The 23,885-nt window shown below is 35.5% G+C and overlaps 1 protein-coding gene across 1 annotated transcript in view; it reads right to left on the reverse strand.

Annotated features, from left to right (window-relative positions):
- Positions 1 to 23,885, reverse strand: part of STX7 (syntaxin 7) — a 50,860-nt gene that overhangs the window by 12,479 nt on the left and 14,496 nt on the right. The window contains exons 3-6 of the mRNA XM_012665170.1: positions 4,353 to 4,422; positions 1,954 to 2,047; positions 1,180 to 1,317; positions 205 to 257 (exon numbers count right to left, since the gene is read on the reverse strand). Of these exons, the coding sequence (XP_012520624.1) occupies positions 205 to 257; positions 1,180 to 1,317; positions 1,954 to 2,047; positions 4,353 to 4,422 (355 nt within the window). The remainder of the gene's footprint in view (positions 1 to 204; positions 258 to 1,179; positions 1,318 to 1,953; positions 2,048 to 4,352; positions 4,423 to 23,885) is intronic.

Below are 23,885 nucleotides of genomic sequence, written 5' to 3' on the forward strand. Positions count from 1 at the left end.
CAATAAAAGAAGTAAATTACAGTCATCCCTTGGTATCGATGGGGGCTTGGTTCTAGGACCCCTGTGTATATCAAAATCCACAGATGTTCAAGTCCGGGTAATTATGATATAATATACTGACAGCTTTAATTCTGTTTCAGGGACTATAATATATAAGATTTGAAAAATTATCTTTTGATCTATAAAATGTTTTGCATTTCTTACCTTTCCCAGGATACAAGATTCCTTTCTTTTGAGCTTTCCTCAGGAAAACCACCCTGAATAATATTGTATGGATTGACAAGGACAAAGAAAGCAAATATAAGAAAAATAAATAACACTCACATTTTTCCTTATAATAATTTAAACTGATTTTTGTACATGTGTGTGTAGAGAAAGAGAGGGAAGTTCTTGTTCTAATTTTTTAGGTCAACTGCTTCAAGTAATAATATAATCATATAACAAGGAAGGAATTCATTAAATATTCTCAAGGGCCAAATAATAAATATTATCATGTTAAAATTTAATGTAGTCATGGCAGACCAATTCATTTTATTTTTTCGACATAGGATCTCACTATGTTGCCCAAAGAACTCATAGGCTCAAGCGATCCTCCCATCTCAGCCTCCTAAGTAGTTGTGATTACAGGCATGTGCCACCATGCCTGGCTAGTCGTGGAATCCATATGTCAAGGAATAAAGAAACAACTTGTAATAGTGTTTAAGGAAATTTAAAATTAGATTAATTCAAAATTCTACTATCAATCTTCCTTTCATTTATTTTCTTCAGGCTTATATTCCACATTCATACAATATATTCACTCTGTTCATCTCCGTCAGCATCGTGTAATCCAGGAGTAAAGTGTGGTGTAGACTAGCATGTACCCAAATGGGAAGCCTCAGTGTCAAGGCAATATGAGGATGCTTCTCAGGATTTGATCGCTAATCTTTTTTGACAAAGTATGTCTCTATACTTTTAGATAATCTTTTGTTCCACAACAGGGACAAAATAACCATGGTAATACACAGCCATCATCCTTCTTAAAAATAATAAATACAAATAATAAAAATTAATAGTGAAATGTTGATTTCTAAGACAGCCACAGATCTTTATGACTTAAAAACATCATGCTAATATAGACTTTTATGGGACTCTTAGAAACAGCATGTTCATTTTTAGAATGCCTTTTAAAATACTTACAGATACTCGGGAACCGGCTCTTACTCGAGCAACAAACTCTTTCTCTCTCTCAGCAGCTTGCCTCTGGACCTTTTGGAAATTTGTCAGTGAGGTTGTGAATTCAGCCACCAAGCGATCTTTCTGTATTTTCCTTTGACGCTAGAGGAGAGAAAAAGCCTACTAGAATCAAGCTTTGAAGTTCAAATCCTGAAATTTTCACTCACTCCTCCATTACAAGGCCTTACCAATTAACGCTCAATAACATTTTGACAGTATGTCCAAACACTGTGCATATTTACCTTGAGGCAAAAGGCCCATAATGCTGGATTTCTCACCTCAAATTTTCATGATGCTAAAAACTGGGTGATGATTTTGAGGTTATTTTAAAGTAGTTATTTTTTAGGCAAATAAAGCCTTATACTTTTACCTAAGTAATAACTTCCATTAAGTAACCAAGGAAATAAATGTGTGCCCCTAGGACACCTTACATCTTGAATGAGTGTGCACGCTGCATGCAGTCAGTCCCGGAAGGCCAGGAAACAATTACTCAGGAAGCATTTTCTGAGAGCTTACTTAATTATGGGTCAGGGCAACTGCATGGAAATAATTTTTGCTTTATTGAACCACAGGATACTACCTGAGCAATTAAATATAGTTTTGTGTTTTGTGAACTAATCTCAAATAGAATTTTTTTGTCCCCTAATTTCCTTTCTAGCATACCAGTTCAAAGATTCTACAATGCATTTCATTTGTTTCACATTCAATACATCAAAAATGTGTCTTAAAGCTTGATACCTGTTCACTGGGGGTGGTGGGCAGAGATCCAAACTCTTTAATGTACTTATCTGTTTCTTTGGCAAGTTGGTTAGTATACTGCTGCTTCTGTTGCCTAAAGTGAGAAAACACACATTACAGCCAAAGAACTAATATCCTTCTTTAAGCTACAACTCTGCCACTTGAATCAACCCTGATGTTAGAAAAATTGCTTTTTCATAGACTGGCACTAAACTTTCTCTAGTAAAACAACATTTTCAGAACCTATTCTTTGATAAAATTGAGCGAATATTACATGGCCGGTTGTTCACTCACACAGGGTAACTGAGCTTAGAGAAATAAACATCAGCAGCCATTTAGAGACACAAATAAGTCAGAAGGAAACTTAACTGAGAGGATCGGTGGATGTCTCATCTTTTATGTTTGAGATATTGGGGATGTGGGAGGTCAGTTCAGCAAGTAAAGATTTGTTGCCTCAGACTCTGTTCAGCTCACGGGCCTTAGGTATACCTGGCCTTTATTTTTCTAAGTGGACCTGTATATGCTGTAGATACTTTTTTAAAAAGGGGAGGGAAAGAACTAATAATAGTACAAATTTACTATTATTTAAGTTTGTTGTGGAAAAAATAATAGCATTTCCTTGTAAGGGAACAGAACACAATAAAAGAAGTAAATTACAGTCATCCCTTGGTATCGATGGGGGCTTGGTTCCAGGACCCCTGTGTATATCAAAATCCACAGATGTTCAAGTCCCTGATAGAAAATGGCACAGTATTTGCAGATAACTTAGGTACATCCTCCCATACCCTTTAAATTATCTCTAGATTACTCATAATGCCTAATACAATGTAAAGGCTATGGAAATACTTATTATACTGTATTGCTTAATTTGTATTATCTTTTACTGTTGTTTTTTTTATGGCTTTTTTCTTGAATATTTTTGATCCACAGCTGATTGAATCTGAGGATGCGTAAAGAGTGGATATGGAGGCCCAACTGTATATCCATACTTTAGCTAGCTAGCTTATAAAGTAAAAAATGAGATTTCTAATTAAAAAACATTACACTAAAAAATAAGCCATATTAATGTGCTGTTTTACAAATTATAACATCAGTACCTCTCACATATATTACCTCTTATTTTAAACATGGATAGGCCACACTTAGAATCCTTTAAAATAATGAGATACTACGTAAGAATATGGTTAAGTATAGATATCTATATTTCACTGGTAAGGGAAAATAATTATCTATATCTCTATTTACAAAGTATCTTATCTTTAATATGTTTTTGTTAAATCTTTGGAAGTAGTAATATAGTTAAAGTTTTAAAAAGAAGATCTTAATGATCATGTCTACATATTCAGAATCCTCACTATTACCTCTATCAAAATATTATAACTGTTAAGAATCATGTATTTCTATTCCATTTTACTTTATTTTAATAAATGGTTTATTAGTTAGATTTGGAGCACTTTTATCACCCTGACACCTTTCAACCTTAAAAAATACAACATAAATTAGAGATGACTATGAATTCTTTACATTGTATTTCATAAAAATACGATTTCCTATTACCTGTCTTTTAATATCTTCCTCTTTGCAATTTCCCTTCTACAGTTACTATTCCTTGGAAATACCACTTCCTAGATATATATTACTTTAAATTTATAGCCATAACAGCACCAAAATAATTAAGATTTAACAGGTTTTACATGATATTAGGGAAATCATCAAACCTACAAGAGACATGTTTTCCTTATGCACAAAATGGAAATAGTTCTTTTGATCATCTATCCCACTCCAATTTTGTACAGTACTGAGAAAATATATAAAAACATTTTGTAAAATCTTTAACATACCATAGACAAAATATTATGGCTGTTCTACTAATATCAAATTAATTTCCTGGAATATGTATTATACAACTTCATTATAACTTTTTTTTTTTTCCTAACAGAAGCTATTGCTTTCTAAAATTCAAGGATATGTGCAACTTTTGGGGAGACAGTTCACATAACTGGATATGTATTGGAGCTAAACCAAATAAAAATCTGGTCACTGTAGGGATTGCTAGCTATGAAAAGTAAATCATACACATTCAGATGCTAGAGGGTAATTTTTCAAAAGCTGTCAGAAACAACCAGTATAAGAAGTATGAGAAAGGCAACTAAAGAAATTCTGCTTTGATAGAGTAAGCCAGATCTTTAAAACGAAGAAAAACGCCTGCCTACTCTGGACAGGGAAAAACCTACACAAAAGCTTGGTGCAAACGTATGGATAAGGTAGAAGAAAAACTTTATTAATTTTCCATTGTTTCCGCCAGTAAATAAATACTATACAGTACCCTGTGAAAACAACATAATAATAGCAAGAGGTTTCATTTTTTTTCATTTTTGCTTGTTTAATTAAATACTTACAGCTGTTGCCTCAATTCAGGTGAATCTTGAGGTGTTCCAAGCTGATTCAGAGCTCTTTGTATTTCCACAGCTATTATAATAGAAAATTAACATATTAATTGTTACAAATGTTAGGGCAACAGAAATAATAACTTATAAATTAATATCTACAAGAAATTGGACAGTTAAAAAGATAGAAAAATAAATAGATAAAAATAGCAAACATTAATTGAGAAAAAAGAATAAATGGTTTATCCAAATCTAATTAGTAACAAAAATGGATTAATTTTCAAGAGGAAATTGTGTGGGAACATAAACTTGTGAAACTGTACTTGTGATCCAAAAATATTATCTTCCTCCCTATTCCATCAAGACATTAAACAAATACAATGGCCCACAGACTATCACGTAACTCTACAGGCACGAAAATTGTGTTGAAAATAACTGTAACAATTACATATTTCATTAGAATATAAAATAAATGGATTACACTTAATAAATGGGAAAGGAATAATAGAATTTAAAAAGTCATTTTTTAATTATCTATATAATAACTGATTCAGGCAAAGATCATTGAAGGATGCTAAAACCACAGGACATTCACGCAATTCCAATTACCACCACAGAGATGTCATTAATTATAAAAGAGATAACTTCATAATAGATAAATCTGTTGTCTAAAAACAAATGATCAAATTTAGCACCAATGATGGAACAAACTGACATTATGAACCTTTTGACATGATGCAACGAGAAAGTCACAATATGACCTATGTACTTTTCTTGCCAAAATGTTTAACCTGAATCTTATCATGAGGAAGAAATCAGACCCATCTAGACCGCAGGATAATCTACAAGACAATTGGCCTGGACTAGTAAAAATGTCAATGTCACAAAAGAAAAAAAAAATATGACAAAGGCAGGTGAGTTTTCTAAATCAAATAACTAAAGCACCCAAAAGGCACTATATGATATTTGACTGGATTCTGAATCAGGAAAAAGCAAGCACTATAAAAAAAAAAAAACCTGTAGGGACAATTGGAGAAATTTGAATATGGAGAGAGAAATATATTAAACAAAAGCTGAAAAAATGTCAACAATTGGTGAAGCCAGGTAAATGGTTCATCATACTATACTTTTATTTATTTGATGTTTAGAATATTTAAAAATTTTAAAATGAAAAACCAAGGGGTTAAAAGTCATGCTAAGCTCACAATCCAGGAATCTATAACTATTGCAATGAAGGAAAAAAAGGCCCCTCACAAAAAGGGAAGGGCCTATATTTTTATGTTATGTGTGTATATAAATAAAAAGTAAAGTAGAAATAAGTTGAAAATTAGTCTCAAAGAACTCTCTCTAGTTCATTTCCAAGAATTAGAGAAAAACATTCCAACCCACCCATTCTTTTTTTTTAATGAGTGGTTTATTTATATAGCTTAAATGCTTTTTAAATGCTCATTATTTATTTATGGGCTCAAGGGAATGATAAAGTATTCCAAAAAGCAGGATAACTTTTGTTACTGAGGATGATGTAATAAGCATTGCTTTCAAGTCAAGGCTAAAAAACAGAAAGACAGGAGAGGAATCACATAGCATATATTAATAGCAACTGTTACCATTTGGCTAATTTCAAATGAATTTCTTTTTGCTTTTTTTGTGTCAATTTTCCTTTTGTAGGATGGAGAAATTTTGTTTGCTGTTTTTATGACTGCTTGTGATGAGTTATGTATTTCCATCTCAACCTGAACATATTTTCTTAGACTGCCTTATATAGGGGATTAAAGCTTTTACTAAAAAAAAAAAGCATGTTGATGATACAAACTGTACTGTGGGCCTCTATAGAATAAAGGCAGGTATATCTCAACTCTAAGGGCTCTTGCTTTTTAAGTCACATTAAGTGAGAAAAAATAGACTATTCAATAAATGACAGGAGGAAAACTAACCATTTTGGAGGAAAAATAGAACTCTACTCTCACATCATATAGCAAAATAAATTTGTAATAAATTATTAATTTGAAATTTAAAACATTAAACTGCTATATGAAAATATAAATATATATTTACTAAATGATATTATATATGATCTTGGAGAAAGAGATAAAATATTAGCTAAGCATGATACAAAACTAAAAACCATGGAGGAAAATATTGACAAATTCGACTACAAAACAAAATTTTGTTAAGTGTTACATAAAAAATATGTACTTATATACAAATACATTTAAGTGTGTGTGTGTGTGTGTGTGTGTGTGTGTGTGTGTGTGTGTATGTATACACATGGGAGAAAATAAATAACCAGGATACAATGAGAAAAAGGGTTAATATCCCTAATACAGAAAAAACCCCACAAAACTCCTATAAATTGGTAACAGAAAAACAGTCCAATAAAAAATGGACAAAGGTTATAATCTTGCAATTTACAAAAAGCAAATAAATATGACAAAATTTCAACTTCGCTGATCACTTTTCACATTTCAGGTTGGTAAAAATTAAGAAAAATAGGTGAAAAATATATTGTAATCAAAAGGTAGAGGATATATAATATGTAAGAAAGAGGGAGCAATAGCCATAATATATGAAGAACTAGAAATAACTAAGAAAATGTCAGGCAATCCAGTAGAAAAATGGAGCAAGAACAGGAACTTTAATACTCATGAATAAATTGAACAGCAAAAAAAGACTGAAATGCATATCAATCTTGAAATAGATAAACAACTATACTATATGAACACTATATAAAATTATTTATCCATTGAAAAGAATTAAGTAGAACGACTTCTGATAGAGTCAGTGGGAGCCTAAATCCACCACGTGGTAACTCCCCAGTTTCTGAACAGATACACTCCAACATGACAACTAGCAGAAGCTCATTCAGATGGTGACTGCAACTGCAATGCTCCTCAAAATGTGATCCATTTACTACAGCAGACCACTGCAATCTCTGGCTTTGTACACACCTGCTGAAATGGCAAATATTATTTGTTCAGTCCTAAAAAATAGAGAACATGAGAAGGGATCTGCTATCAGTCAGATGGGACAGCAGCGAGCGTTCACAACCGTAATCTCAGGATTATGTATACTCTCTATCTCTATACTACAATTTAGTTTTCCCCTTTCTACAGGACACTACACTACTCCAATACGCTGGTTACATCTGGTTTCATGATCTGAAAAGCAGGAAGCAACTTGTATTCTTAGATGCCTGGGAAGGAAGGATAAGTATATCAGCAGGTAGAAAATAAATTCCATGGAAATACAGGGTACTGTTTTCTCAGTGAAGAATTTTGGTCAATTAATTTGTGTGGATGGTTGACATAATTCTGTAAAGTGCTTTTCTTTGCGGCCTCAAGCACAAATGGAGAACAGTGCTTGGTGAGACCTTTTGTGCTCCTCCCGCCCTTTACTGAGTGACTCAAAAGGTTACTGGCTTTAGCTTCAACGCCCCAAAGAAAAAGGCTATCCAGCTAATTCAAATGGTGGTATAAGAAGCTTTACAAATTGCTTTTAATGACCGAGCTGATCCAATGGTAAGAAGCCTGTATAATATCAGGACGCTGCAGAAAACTACTGGCAAGTAACAACAGGAAAAACACAACAGTCCCTAGAATCTTGGAGCAAAACCATGCTCTCTTGGCAAACAATGTGATCCTTTGAGGACTTGTTCTGGCCTTGTTACTGAGCCCTGGATAAAGAGTAAACAATATGATATACCAGGAACCAAGTGCCTCGAGCTGTCCACCACGAATTGGGTGCTATGTTATCTTGCTGGTATACCCTTTCTATGTTTTGCTCTATGTCAGTCAACCTGCCCCTCACTCTACCTCCTATAGAACTTGTTCAATAAGATGCAATGGTTATAGGAATAAAAGCCACATATAGGCTCACTAACATGCACTTCTCCTTACTTAGATTGACACGATGACTGGCACTGCCATATATTAATTTGCAACGGCCATCGAAAACTGGTGATACAGTGTCATTCTTGAGGGTATCAGCCATCTGGCCAATGGCAAGATAATTATGATGCTCATATCTTGGAGGAGGCAGAATGTTACATTCACTGAAATAGTATGGTTCTGGATTCTGTTATGCTTCCTCTACCCTTCCCCCATCATGCTTCTACCAGAGTCCTAAACCATGTGTTAGTCACAATTGTGGTATTCCACACACCAGTGCTTCTAGTAAAGTAATTACTTTACAGAGAAAAAAAATTAACAGATGTCCCAAGGACAATGGTCACTGCTCTGCCACATATTCCATTATCCAGAAGCTGCTGGACTTCTAGAATGTTTAATGGCCTACTGAAGACTCACTTATGGTGTCACCCGGGAGACCGTATCTTGGGAAGCTGAAGTGCTATCCTACAGGATCTTCATGGTCTCAAAGAACAACCACTCCAGGGTTTCACCTACAGCCAGAAAGAAACTTAGATTTGGGAAGTAAGGGGTAGAAGTGAAATATTTCACAATTATACCTAATTATCCATTTGCAAAATTTCTGCCATTCCTCAAGGTGATTCAGAGACAATATTCAAGTGAGGAATCCAACCATATTTTCACAAGTAGAAGCTGAGACTACATCTGGTCATTTGGGGCCAAGGTAGTATAAAAGAAAGATGGAAGGGTGTAAACAAACCTCTGGAGATGAACTGGAGGGAACCTGATAACACTATCACCTCCAATCATAAAAGTTAGTACAACATAGCATGTGAGCAGGAACAACAAGGACCCAGGATTCAAAAGTCCGGTTATCTCAAACAGCTGAGGTGCTGAATGAAAGCAAAAGGAACATGGAATGGTTATCACAGGAGCAACGTATTCATGCAAACTGCAGCCTGTGTCCAGCAACAGAGTGGCAACTATAGCACCTGCCAAATTTTTTTTTTCTTGCTCGTTAATGTATATATTCAGATATTTTAACTACTTGTCTCCTTCCCTGTTCATTTCCTCCACTGTTTTATATAGGGTGTATTGTTAGTGGTTACATTTAGACTTTGTTCCACAGGCTAATGAATCGTGCTGTTTGGTTTTGCTCACAGAGAGGAGGAATGGACTGAAAATCACCCACTAGATATGGCACTGGATACAGAAACTGAATAGGCCAGTTTTACCACTAAATGGAAGAGCATTTCTGGTTGTATGTGGGAAAGTAGCACAAAAAAAAAAAAAAAAAAGCTTATGTACAAACAACAAAAGGAAGTATGCTCATTGTAGGAAACAAAAGGGATGAACTGTAATAGACATTTACTTTTGGCCACCTAATACCCCAAATTTTTATTACACTGGGATCTTTTTGGTTATAATATCATGACCATGGACTGGGAAGTAGCACCACCAAACTAGTCTTTGGAGAGGGAGAAGAACTGGTTGTTAAAGCAACAAAACTGTTTTGAGGTGGGCTTTGCTTGCTTTCGTTATGAATAATACAGGTGATTAATAATGAAAGTACTAGTACTAATTCATTAATAATGAAAGTACTAGTTATCACAAAAGAAAGGCCAGACTCTTAAACAGCTATTTATATTCAAAAACTAGATTTACTCAATGTTATTTAGTTTTTATAGATACTGAAATATCTTATAAATCAAATACTTTGGCTAACAACCTCCTTTTCACTCTGACACAATTTTTTAAATAACGGAATGTTTTATAAAATGAAGTTTCTTTGAAATGTATTCATTATATTATTGCCTAATAGAATGCATTTAATTAATGAGTGCTAGTTTCCACTCATGAAGACAAATGGAAGATATGGCCCCCTACACTTATGTAGCATACAATCTAGAAAAGGAAAAAAAAGTACAAACATCATATAAACCCCAAGAGGCAGCAGTAGTAATAAATGCCATAAGATTGTCTCATTGTTTGAAATATAGGTGTTCTATTGAAAGACAATCCAAAAAGCTTTAATGAAGGTGGCATTTGTATTGGTTTTAAAGGTAAAGGTTTTATTTTGGAGATTCAAACCTCTAATACCATACTTAGACTAATACCATATTTAGACATAAATTAACATGATCAGATTACCTGTTAGTCTCCCAAACTAGAAGGTAAACCCCTTAAAGACAAAGACTAAGCTTTACTCATTTTTGTATTTCCAGAATTTACTGTACTGTTGACCCTTCAATGAATATTTTTATAACTGAACCACAAAAGAGCATTGGCAAGATCAAAACTTATATAAGAAATGATATATATTTCTAAAGCATAAAGCATAAATAAGAGGAGAGTTAAGAAAGGTAGTTATGCTCATTTATTATTCATTCAATCATTCATTCATTCAACAAACATTTACTGGACATCTACCACGTGTCAGGCACACACAGTAGGAGGGACTTTTGGACATCAACATTAATTTGGTTGTGTTCTTTTAACTTGAATATGTCTATACTTGATGATCAATTAAAGGCATCATCTGATCAGGTGAAAAAGGGCCTACGAAAACATAAATCTAAAATTACCAAATAAAAATTGGAAAAAATATCATATAGTATTAATTCAATTCTATTTTGCAAACAAAGAAGTTGAGAATCAGAGAGAATAGGTAACTTGTCTCAGAACTATTGTTAGAATGTAGATTGCTTGATTTTCAAAAAATACTTTTCGGTGTGCTGAAAGGACTGCATGTAAAAGACTTTTAAAAGGATTATTTCATACTCCAGGTGTGTGACAGTTGTAAAAGCAAAAGAAATCAAAAATAGTGTGTCTAGCTTCAAGAAGTAATTTAAAGGAGTTGAGCTGAGATGCTTAGATGTTTCCACCAGTGCTTAAAGTAAGGTTCACGGCCCCACCAATTACAAGGGTCCTTCTTCCCAGCTGCAAGTGATCAAGAAATAAAGGCCTGCCCTTTCTTCGGGTTTTATGAACTTTCAAGATTCCAGAGACTTCTTTTACATGACTAGCATTACCCTCCTACACCAAGGTCAGCAAATTATGGCCTGCGGGGGCCTGCAACCTGGTTTTATACAGCACTCCAAGCTAAGAATAGCTGTTACTGTTTTAAAGGGTTAAAAAAAAACTAAAACAAACAAAAAAAAGAAGAATATGCAAGGGACCATAGGTGGCTTGCAAAGCCTAAAATATTTGGCCCTTTACATAAAACGTTGGCTGATCCTTGTCCTTAATTATTAAAAATTACTAAAACTGTGTATTTACAAACTCAACTCAGCATGTTATTTCAATGTACCAAGTAGAGTCATCCCTCGGTATCCCTGGGGGATTGGTTCCAGGACCCCCCCACCTCCCATGAATACCAAAATCCATGGATGCTCATGTCCCTGACATAAAATGGCATAGCATTTGCATATAGTCAATGCACATCCTCTTGTATACTTTAAATCATCTGTAGATTACTTCTAATAGCTAATGTAAATGCCATGTACATAGTTGTTATATTGTATTATTTTTATTTGTATTTTTTATTGTTATGTTGTTTTTATTTTTTTCTGAATATTTTCAATCCACAATTGATTGCATCCATAGATAAGGAACCCATAGATATGGAGGGGTGACTATATTCATTAGGTTACTAAATCTATCTGGTAAAATATTTAACAATGCTGCAGAATTTCCATTAAACATGTATGCAGACTGAGTCGAATTTCTGAAATTTTCAGAAAGAATATGTTATCAGTATATCATAGGTGTTGGCTTGAGAAGGTTATTTTCATCTACTGCTCTTAATTTAGAAAAAGAATTACAGTTACTTTTTCGTTGTATTGGAAAAGCATTTTTGTAGCATAATTGCTATATTACTAGCACTTTATTATTTTACTACTCTCCAATTTTTGGCTATCTCCTAAGTTCTTTTTCTTCTGGAAGGTAAAAATAGTAGGATAGTGGTTCACAGGATCTTTTGCCACACGCCCGTTGACCATGTTCAAAAATCCTTGAGAAAAATAAGCTTAGAAAGAGGGTGACAAGAGGTTTCTAGGTAGATCACAAGCAGGATGGTGATCAGGATGGAAAAACTGATAATCCTCCGAGTCTCTCCAAGTCCAACCTTTATGGGTCCATTTCATTAACTACCCTAGGGTGCTATGACTTTATAGGATATTCACACTCTGTTTTAATTGGCACAAAGTCCAACTAAAAAAGAAAAACTCATGAAATGTGAAAATTAAGAAACAATTTTTCCAAGTATAAAAAAATTCTTTAAGCATAAACAGTTTCTTGAAGAAAAATTTATCCAATAGAGGTAGGATTAAATCAAGATGTACCTCTGAGAATACAATGAATAAATTATTTTTGCATTATTTACAATTTTGAATTATTTGTACCATTACTCGTTTCCAGAGAGGTGACTTTAAAGAATATATTACATTTTTCATAACATAAAGAGTACACTATTTCCTACATATCCAAAAAAGATACATTATTATTTCATCGCAAACAAAACGGTCCCATTTTTGGCTCTTCATCATTTTCAGCACGGAAGATCCATTCTGTTCCGCATGGGTCTGCTGCCATCTAGTGGATTACTTAAAGAAAAAAGCTTTATAGCAATTTTAAGAAGTCAGTATGGGGGCTACATAATACTACAACCTGTCAGAGGCCACCAGGGAACAGGGAACTCTTGAGGATGTTGTTTGACAACAGAGTGGCCAGGTTGCAGGACTAACACACAGGCCGCCTCATCGTACACACAGAGTGCCTTCAAATAACTGTCTCCAAATAACTTAGGACAGAATACAGCTATCTTCTCGTTTAACAGAAAACATCTCTGTTGCTCAACCCAAAATAACTGAGCTTGTGACAGCCAATCACAGAAATAACTAATGGTTAGTAAAACCCTGGACAGGTGATTCTGAGATTCCGATTCAGTGTCACACACATCACACCATGCAATGAGGAAGAAGTACAATTTAATGCTGACCAGCAAGTACACTTGGAGCCTGATAGCCTGATTTGGAAACTTGATCACACTTCTTCCGGGCTGATGATCTTGGGCAGCTGTCCAAGCTACAATTGCTTCAACAGCCAAATGAAGAGAAATCACTTCTTTCTCAGTTGTCATAAACTTTAACTGAGAACAATGCAGGAAAGCACTTTCTACTAGATAGAGTAACAGCTCAATAAATGAGAGCTAACAGTATGAAGCGGTTTATGTTTTTCTCTCAAAGGTCAGAAATGAACAACAATAATATTAACATATTTTTTATATTTAAAAAACTTTATTGAGATATAACTGACATATAAAATTCCTATATATAAACTGCATAGTTTTCTAAGTTGGGACATATGTATACACCTATAGAACCATCATCACAATTAAGATAGTAAATACATCCTTTACCCTCAAAAGTTTCTTTTTTGTACTTGGTAATTTCTTCCCTCCTATACATCTCTGTTTCTTCCTCCCTCCATCCCCAAGCAACCACTAATGTGCCGTTATCTTACATTAGCTTGCATTTACTAGAGTATTATATAGATGTAATCACACAGTATTTACTCTCTTTCTTTTTTGGAGAGGGTGGTGTTTGGCCTCTTTAAGTCAGCATAATTGTTTGTTGATTCATCCCTCCTGTATATACCAAGAGTTCATTCCTTTTATTGCTGAGAAGTATTCCATTATACGATATATTGCAACAGACATTTACAGTTTGTTTACAGTTTGTTTACAGTTTTTATACATTACAAATAAAGCTCCTATGAATATCTATGCACAAATCTTTATATATCGGCATATATTTCCTTTTTTTGTGTATAAATAGGAGTGTAATGGTTGGATAGTATGGTAGGTGTATATTTAGCTTTTTAAGAAACGAACTGTTTTATAAAATGGTACCATTTTACATTCCCACCAGCAGTATATGAAAGCTCCTGTTCCTCCACATCCTCTCCAGCACTTGGTATGGTCAGTCTTTTAAATTTTGCGATTCTAACAGGTGTATAGTGGTGTCCTGTGCTTTTAATTTGTATTTTCCTAATAACTACTGATGTTGAACATCTTTTTATGTGCTATTTGCTATCTGTATATCTTCTTTGGTGAAATGTCTCTTCAAATAATAATACTGAGTCTTCTAATACATAAACAAGGTATCTCTTTCCAAATGTTTAGGCCTTCTTTAATTCCAGCAATATTTGGTACTGTTCAGTGTATAGGTCTTTCGCTTATTTTGTCACATTTTCCCCTAAGTATTTCATAATGTTTGATATTATTGTGAATGCTTTCTTTTTAAATTTCAAATTTTGATTGTGATTGCTCATTGCTAGTATAGAGAAATAAAATTTATTTTTGTGCATTGATTTTGTATCCTGCAACCTTGCTAAACTGATTTTTTAGTTCTTGTAGGCTTTTGGCTTTTTTTGGTACTTCCATGAGATTTTTTACATAAACAATCATATCCACGAATATAAACTATTTTAATTATTTTTTCCCAATCTGGAAACCTTTTATTTGTTTCTCTTGCCCACCTGCACTGGCTGGAACCTCCAAGACAATTTTGAATAGAACTGGGAAGAGAAGACATCCTTGCCTTGTTCCTGATCTTATGGAGGAAAGCATTCTGTCTTTCACCATCAAGTGTGATGTTAGCTGTCAGTTTCACAGATGCCTGTTATCAGGTTGAAGAGTTCACTTCTATTCCTAGTCTGCTGAGAAATTTTGTCAGGAATGGAAGCAGGATTTGCCAAATGCTTTTTCTTATTATATATTATAATATATAATATATATTATTAAAATATTGTTGGGTTTGACTAAGATTTTATTTATATTGCTTGCATTTTATGTCATGAAATGATATTGATATATAATGTTCTTTTTTTAATGTCTTTATCTGGTTTTCATATCAGGATTATACTGACCTCATAACATGAATTCTTCAATTTTTTCAACCAGTTTGTGTATAATTAGTTAATTATTTGGTAGATTATACTAGTGAAGATATTTGAGTCTGAAGTTTTCTTTTTGAGGTTTTAAACTACAATTTCAATTCTTTAATAAATACAGAGCTTGGCAGGTTATTGATTTTTGAGTGAGCTTTGATAATCTGTTTCTATCAAGAAATTGATCCAGTTTATATAAGTTGTAAACTTTATTGTTATGAAGTTTTTCATAATATTCCCTTATTATCTGTTCAATATTTATAGAATCTATAATTACATCACCTCTCTCATTCCTAATATTAGTAATTTGCTTCTTTTTTTTTTATGTTCAGTAAGGTTAGAGGTTTATCAGTTGTACTGATCTCAAAGAACTAGCTTTTGATTTCACTGATTTTTTTTCTACTTTTTTATTTTGTTTTCTTTGATTTTCAATATGATTTTCATTTTCTTATTTTTGTTGACTTTGCATTTCATCTGCTCTTCTTTTCTAGTTTCTTAAGATGGAAGCTGAAGTCATTACTTTGAGACCTTTCTTCTTTTCTAATAGAGATGCTTAGTGTCCCCCTAAGTACTGAGTTATTATCATCCAAAACTTCTGATATGTTGTATTCTCATTTTCATTCAGTTCAGAATATTTTCCAATTTCCCTTTTTGATTTTAACACATGGCTTATTTAGAAGTGTGTTTACTTTTAACACATTTGGGGATTTTCTAGGGATCTTTCTGTTACTGATTTCTAATTTAACTTCATTGTAGTCAGAGAACATACCCTGTATGACCTGAATCTTTTAAAATTTGTTGAAACTGTTGCTTAATGCCAGGAATATGGTCCATCTTATCTTAGTTCCATAAGCACTTGAGAAAAATGCATGCTCTGCTGTGGCTGAATAGAGTGTTCTATAAATGGCTATCACATCAAGGTGATGAACAGTTTGAATCTTCGGTACCCTGATCTTCTATCTACTGGTTCTATCAATTATTCAGAGGGGGAATTGAAAATTATAATTGTGGCCTTGGGTATTTTTCCTTGTAGTTCTATTAGTATTTGTTCCATGGATTTTGGAGCTTTCTTATTAGACAGTTCTATCAAGTATGTTTTTAAGAGTTCAGCTTCTTACTAATCTATCTAAACTAATATGAGTCATGCTTGAAGAGTACTGAAACTTAATAATCTGTGATATAATTACTAGAATTATAGAGATAATGATAAATATCAATTGATACAAAATAGTTATATCCCATAATTAAGAGGGAAAAGTCAGCTCCTCTCTGACAGTGGCATGTATCTAGCAGTTACATAAGTGATATACTTGAAAAAGATCTTTAAAAAACCCTAAATATTAAAAGAAACAAACTGTTTTAGACACCAATCTTTCCTCATCTATCAAACCCTCTACCGGTGTTAAGAGGTGTTTTAGAGAGTATTAAACAAGATGATATATGTGAAAACATTTTGGAAATGGCATAGATTTCTATAAGAATACAAAATGCTACCACTAGTAAGTTTACTATAATTAAAGTTAGAATCCAGGTTCACTATAGAGTGCAAGGTGCAGAGGGAAATATATCATTAGAAATATCTATATCAGCTAGTTGAAAACAAGTAAATTATCAACACGAAAAGGTTCCGAGAAAAAAAAAATCAAGTGAACTTAGTCTATCTATTTCCCATATCAAGGAAAACCAAGAAAAGTATATTGTAATTCTCAAAAGCACATCACAAGTGGAAGAACTTCCTGGAGAATCTGAAAGACAACTACTAAAACAATTGTGGCTTTCTTTTCAATGTGTTCTGTCTTATGATCCAAAAAGAAAGCTTATTTTCTTTGTGGGTAAAAGCACTGATGCGAACTGCAGAGAGAAGGGAGGTGGAGAAGGATCTTTCGAAGGGACAGCCTCTACCCCCAGGGCCAAGTCCAAGTTTACTGTGCTCTCCTTTCCAGCACAGAACATCTGCAGGCATATCCTACTTCCAGGAAGAAACCTTAATTTAGAACACATTTAATTTAAAATTTGTCATTGGTTTTCTTCCCAGATACTTTAAAGGTAGAAAGGCATAAAGGTTAACTAAGTGGAAATTTAGGGCATTTCAAAGCTACTGTAGATTAATAAAAGGTTCAATCTGTGGGCATGGTTCTTAAAAATAAAGTACAAAAACAAGTCATTTAAAAATTGTGTGTAAACAGTAATCTGGATTTCTAGATGGCTAGAACATGACAAGCTGTCTCTTTTAGCAAAGGTAAGTCCTAACATTGTTTATCACATAGACCTGCCCAGTTTACCTGCTCTGAGGAAGTCTGGGGTCAGGAGTAACAATGGACCATTGAGAATGGCATTAGTGTAAAGAAGCCAAGAGGCAAGGACTTGAGTCAGCAGTGGTGAGGCCCTGCGCCTTCCAGTTCTCCAGTCTTCCTGAGGCCCCTTTTGCTGTGTCCTCAATGCACTTGCTTCCTGTCATCCTCGAGATGGCCCAATAATTCTCCCTATGCTCCAAAAGCAGTTGAGGATTAGCCATGTCAGTAGTTCACCTCCAGTTACTCTGGCAGTGATTCCCAAACCTTCAGTCCTCATTTCTGATCAGTTCTAACTGCCAACGCATACCTACTCAGATGTTTCTAAAGCACTGAAAATGGATTTCTGCTTCCTATAGGAACATGGTAGAAGCTTGTTTCCGACTCTTCCCTCCTCAATACATATAAAACAGAAAGGAGGAAAAAAACCATAGAAATTACATTTTCAGAGAAATTAACATAAAACATGTAAATATGGACAAATTCTCAAAAATGTGTAAATATGACTAAAAGCAACAGAAAAGAGCTGATCCTGAGCAGGAAGCCATGTGGGTGGGGCAGGGAATATGGGGGATGCAGAGGAAGGTAGGGGAGGAAGAGCTCCAAAAGTCAGAATCAGGAGGAGAAGGTCCTACCCTGGGCAGGAGCTGGCAGAGGAGGGCAGAGAAGGACCCAGGCACTCTGCCAGGCAAGGTGGAAAAAGGAGGCTCAGAACATGCTCAGGAGGCCACAGGCTGTCCCCCTCTCTCAAAAAGAAGGGGAACGCCTGGGAAAGAGGTGGATTGGGATCTTGGGGCTGGTGAGGTGCTAGGTGGCATCAGGGCTGGAGGGGAAGGCCCTCCCATACCAGGCTAGATGCTGGGGGCAGCAGAGGGCGGAGAGTCTCTCAGGGTAACACAGAGGAGGGAAAGGGACCACAAGCAGAGAAACTGGGCACTTCCCTCTCCCTTCACAGGAATCTCCTGCCAGGAAAATCAAACTCATGCCACTGAATAACAAAAAAATAGGTACAACCACCACACACAAGACTATTTAAAAATATGGAAAAGAACAGTGAAACTTCCTCCAAAGGACACGCAGCAGGAAAAAATGTTGCCACAAAGTGGATAAGGTAAAAATTATAACCCCAAATACTCAAAGAATTAAAAAAATAAAAGCCCAATGGGACAACTGCAGTTTTAAATGAAGACCACAAAAAAACTCCTAGAAAAGATGGCCAGATAATGTGTAGTGACGAAGTAGAGACTAAAGGAACTCAAGAAAGAAAAAGACAAATTCAGAAATAAAGGCTAAATGCCAAGGAGCACAAGAAAGAACAGACACACAGAAAGCACCAGACCTCGTCACCATTCCTAGGGCAGATTTAGTCATTTTTGGTCCTTTTGGCTACTTCCTCACTTTTTTATAGTTGTAGCGCCTGCCTTGCTGTCATTCTGTCCAACAGGACTACCTGTCTTAATTTTTGTGATTTTAATACACCATCAATGGTCTTCTGCCTCCCTGGCCTCGGTTCTTTGCACTCTTCTCCCTGAATGATTCTGTCCTCCCCCTACCTCAACCACACACTCCACAATCACATCAAATGCCTTCTCACTGCCGGTAACTGTCACGCTTCTGCAATCTTGGTTTCATGCATTCCACTTACAGATCACCACCTTCTGTGTGTCCACCTCCCTCCTCTGGCCCCAACTCCAAGGAGCCTCCAACCTACATTTCTTGGTCCTGCCGCCACTTTGCATGTTTACCCACCTGCCTCCCAACCCAACTTAAGCTCTCTATATATTCACACCCTTGTGTACATCCTCTAGGCCCTCTCTCCCTTCATTCTAACTACTTGACAAACCTAAAACCCTGGTGGAGCCCAGCAATGTGCCTCTTCACCAGCACTGCACTCCTCTGCTCAAAGCCCCTGCCCCACCCAGAGCAAAAGCTGAGTCCTCGGCCTGCAAGACCCTACCCAACCTGGCCCAGCTCTGACTCTCCCTCCTCCTCGCCACTCCTCCAACACCAGGCGTGCTCCCATCTGAGGGCCCTTGTACATGCTGTTCCCTCATCTAAAACACCCCCCAGGTATTACAGGACACATTCCCTTCCTTCCTTCAAATATGTGCCCAGCAATCAACTCAGTAAGGCCACCCTGACTCCTGGTGCACCCTATCAATGCAACCCCCTCTCCAGTACACTGGAGCCCCACCGGTATGTTGTCATTGCTGTATATCATAACACTTAGTATCTCCGTCTAACATACTATATAATTTATTTATTTGTTTTATGTGTATCTGCTCTCACTAAGGTTCACTCTATGAAGGCAAAAAATAATCTGCCTATCTCCAGCATCCAGACAATCACTAACACATCACAGGTGCTTAATAAATACACGTGGAGTGAATGAATATAAATGCCCAAGTAATTCCCTGGTATAACACATAATCAGACATGATCCAAATGCACAGTCTATGAACCAGATTGTCCTGGTCAAATACCAGCCTCCCCGCTTCACTGTCTTATGAACTTGAGCAAGTGACTTAACCACTCCTAACCTAAATTTTCTCATCTGACAGGGTTGACTGGAAGATCAAATAACAATGGACAAAAAAGGGATACAAAATACCTAATCCAAGGCTCAAAGTAAACAGTTAATAAAAAAATAGTAAAAATACTAGCTTACGTATCTTCCAGAAAGAGACTGTTGAATAAATCAGGGTGTACAGACAACACTATACAACTAAAACCACTGGATGTATTCAGGTCACCCTGCCCCACTCTTCTCCCACATGCTCTGGCTGTGGTTGGATTTTAGCTGGAGGCTTCCATTCTCTCAAATAGGAGAATAATAGTCCTCAGATTTGGAGGGGATCTCGGTGACGTCTGTGGGCATTCTCTTAACTTTATATGGGATGAACACGAAACTATCATAGAGAAGTGGGTGGTCATACTCAGTATGATTGATACATTACTGTACTGGTAGTTTCTTCAAATAATGATCATGGCAATGACACTATAACAAGAAGGAAGAACGGGAAAAATAAATGCATCCAGACTTGCAGAACACTGGTTTGTATGATATTTGGGTTCTTCCTAAGGAATTAACAGGCAAACCAACTAATAAATGCTTTAAGAAAAAAACCTAGTTCGGAATAAATATAAAAGGCAACTATTGCTTAATGAAAAATATTGCTCAGTAACTAGTGAAGACAACAAAAAGAGATCAAAGAGATGAGGACAAGAATTGTCAAAATTATTGTGGGACACCAAAACTAACCAGCCACACCTAACTTCTACTGTTCAACTCCCATATCAGTATCAAGCCAACTAAAATGTACAGGGGAGCAGCATCACAGGGCAGCTGAGTGGCTGTTACACAGCTAACCATGGACTATATTTTAATCAAAGAGAAGCTACACTTCAACACAATTATTAAGTATTGATTATATTTATGGTGAAAAAACTAATAATAATTATGATAATTTTTAAATAAATGCAGTGTAGAAACACACATATGAGGATTTTTACATGGTCAGCATTATACTTCATTTTATCTATATAGAACTCGGAGGATTCACTTGTGGAAACAGCATAAATGATAAGTTCCCACTTTTAAACAGATAATCTTATGATAAAATATCCATTAACAGAGGATTGGTTAAATAATGTGTGGCATATCCATACAATGGAAAATTATACAGCTAATATGGAAGAGAAAAAAAGCAAGCAGCAAAAAATATATATAGGATGATTTCATTTTCATTAAAAAATGAAAGAATACAACAAGGTGTAAATACTTCTGCAGCTAAGGCATATTAAGCCCTTTCTGTCAGGGAGCCAAAAGTCTAATAGGAAACACAGAAAACATGTAAACAATAACAGTACTTGAATTTATTGGTAAAAAGAAAATATAAAAACAAAACAGGTTAATGAGAAGAATGACTGGAGGAAGCAAAATGACAGGTCAGGGAAGACATCCTAAGGAAGTGGGCTTTGTGCGTTAAGACCCAAATGCCAAGGAGCCAGTTACATGATGTCTGGGAAGATATCTGAAGCATAGGAGTAGCAACTGCAAAGGCCCTGAGGTAAGAATGAGCCAGGCTGTTCGAGAAGCAGAAAGAAGAGCTATGTGGCTGGAATGTGGCAGCACCAAGGCGGAGAGTGGCAGATGACAAGTGGGGACAGGGGTCAGATCTTCGGGGATGGTATGGGGCATCGTTGAGATTTGATTATAAGAAGCACAGAAGTCACCGTTGCATTTTAAGCTGTAGGATGTCATAATACGATTTATAGTTTTAAAAGTTGGCCTTGGCTACTATGTGGAGAAGACTGAAATACACAGGAATGGAAGTAGGGAGAACAATTTGGAGGCTGAGGTCATCCAAAGAAATAGCAGCAGCTTGGACCTCAGCGGTAATGGCAGAGATAGAGAAAAACAGCCAAATTTGGCAAGTAGAACCAATAGAATTTGCACTTGGATTGAATATAGGGAGTGAAGACACCCACTATCATGGTTTGGGGTTGGAACCAAGGGTTAAGAAAGTTCACATTCAAGGCAGAGGAATGTGGATGGTTCACAGACAAGAGCAGTGAGGGATAGAGCTCCCTGAAGCATCCTGGAGCCACATCTGAAAGATTTAGTTCATAAAACAAACAAAAAAGAGTTCATTCACATTTGGTCATAAACATCACTCATGTTCACATAGGAAAAATCACTGGAGAGAAGAAAAGTTGTCACGCTCTGTTAAAATTCCCATGAATAAGACATTAATTTTCACACCTGTTTTATGTCAATGCCTTAGGCATGAAGAAAATCACAACAAAATCAAAGCTACTGAAGTTTTTCTCCTCAAAGCGGGGGGCAAAAACCCAACCAAATATTTTCAGATGGGTGACCTTACAAGTAAATATCTCAAACAGCATTTTAAGGGAGTAGGAAGGAGTAAGTTTTCAACTCCTTTTCCTCTATAAACTGCCTTCCCACCCAACCAAGACACTACCCCTGAAAAAAAAAGAAACGTTCTCAATTTCCGAATAAACATACAATTCCAATAAATTCATTAACTTCTGAGCACTGGAGCTCCTTTATAAAGAAAAGCTTGCCCCGGTACTCTTAAAAAGAGAAGTTGATGATACTAGCTTCCCTTTTGTGCAGTTATGTGTTAAGGTGCAAAAACAAGTGTCCCCTTCACCAGACGCTAATTAATTAAAAGAACTGTGTTAATTCACAAAAGTAACAAAAGAGTTCACACTTTTATATAGACTTTATTTCGTCTCAAAGTCATAAGAACCTTATGGGGACAAGAGCCACAGAATGATCCTTCTTAACAAACAAGCAGTACACACATAGCATGACAAGCTAATTATAATACAGAGAAATCAACAGTTATTTTTTCAACTCTAAACAAGACTGTTAAGCAGCTTTAATTGCAGGAGATATAAGACAAAAAAGAAATAAATGAAGATTTAACAAAAATATTTTTCAATCACCTGCTCTTATCATTTATAACACGAGCTTAAGTTCATACTTTATGACTCCTTAGAAAGTTCTATCTTCCCAAATTTTCTGGAAAACACACAAACACATGTGAAGTATGATGCATATTTCAGCAGAAACTTCCGCACTCATAAATTCTGATGAGTAGATTTTATATTTTCAATGTATCTGTTTTGTTCACTTTCCAGCAGCTAATTCCTATTGCATATTATTGTTCAAAAAAATACTTACCCCAATACTAGAATTCTCATCAGCACTAATGGTAAAACTTACTATACTATGTTATATATGGGAATATTTTATCTCAAAGACTACGTTTCATGGTCAGCTATTCTCATTTCTATTTTTCAATCTCCTTTAATACATAATTTTGTTAATTCTGACTAGATTCACACCAGAAACCTCTGTGTTGCAACTCTCCCATCTCCTGACACTTAGAAATAATAAGTAAGTCTCGGGGAGTCTTGGTGGAACTCTAGCTGGCTTTGTGAATGGCTGCTTCTCTTAGGGGTTTTTGTGAGCATGCATTACGGATCCAAATATGGCAACTGGCTGGCCTCTTATTAGCAAAAAGAATAATCCTGCATATGTTAGAAGAGCATTCAGGACTCTTTAAAACTTTGGTTAGAATTAGAATTATAGCCTGTTAAAGCTGGAAGAGACCATAATCTAGCCCACAAAAATATACACAAGAAAACCACGTCCTGGAAAGTTGACAGCTTACTCAAGGTCACGTTGCCATTTGGATCTGATTTCAGGAATGGACATGCACGCACATACAGCTTGCCTGATGAGAAACTTTTCCTACCGTCTCACTAATTTTCCTAACTCAGCTACTTTCTCAAGAATTTGATTCTAATCAGAGAATTGCAAATTAAACCAAAATGAGATAAAACTATTGCTAAAATGGATAAAATTTAAAAGGCTGTAAATGCCAAACATTGGCAAGGATTTT

The sequence above is a fragment of the Propithecus coquereli genome, unplaced genomic scaffold (genome assembly GCF_000956105.1).
Source record: "Propithecus coquereli isolate 6110/MARCELLA unplaced genomic scaffold, Pcoq_1.0 Scaffold98, whole genome shotgun sequence".
In the NCBI taxonomy this organism is placed as follows: domain Eukaryota; kingdom Metazoa; phylum Chordata; class Mammalia; order Primates; family Indriidae; genus Propithecus; species Propithecus coquereli.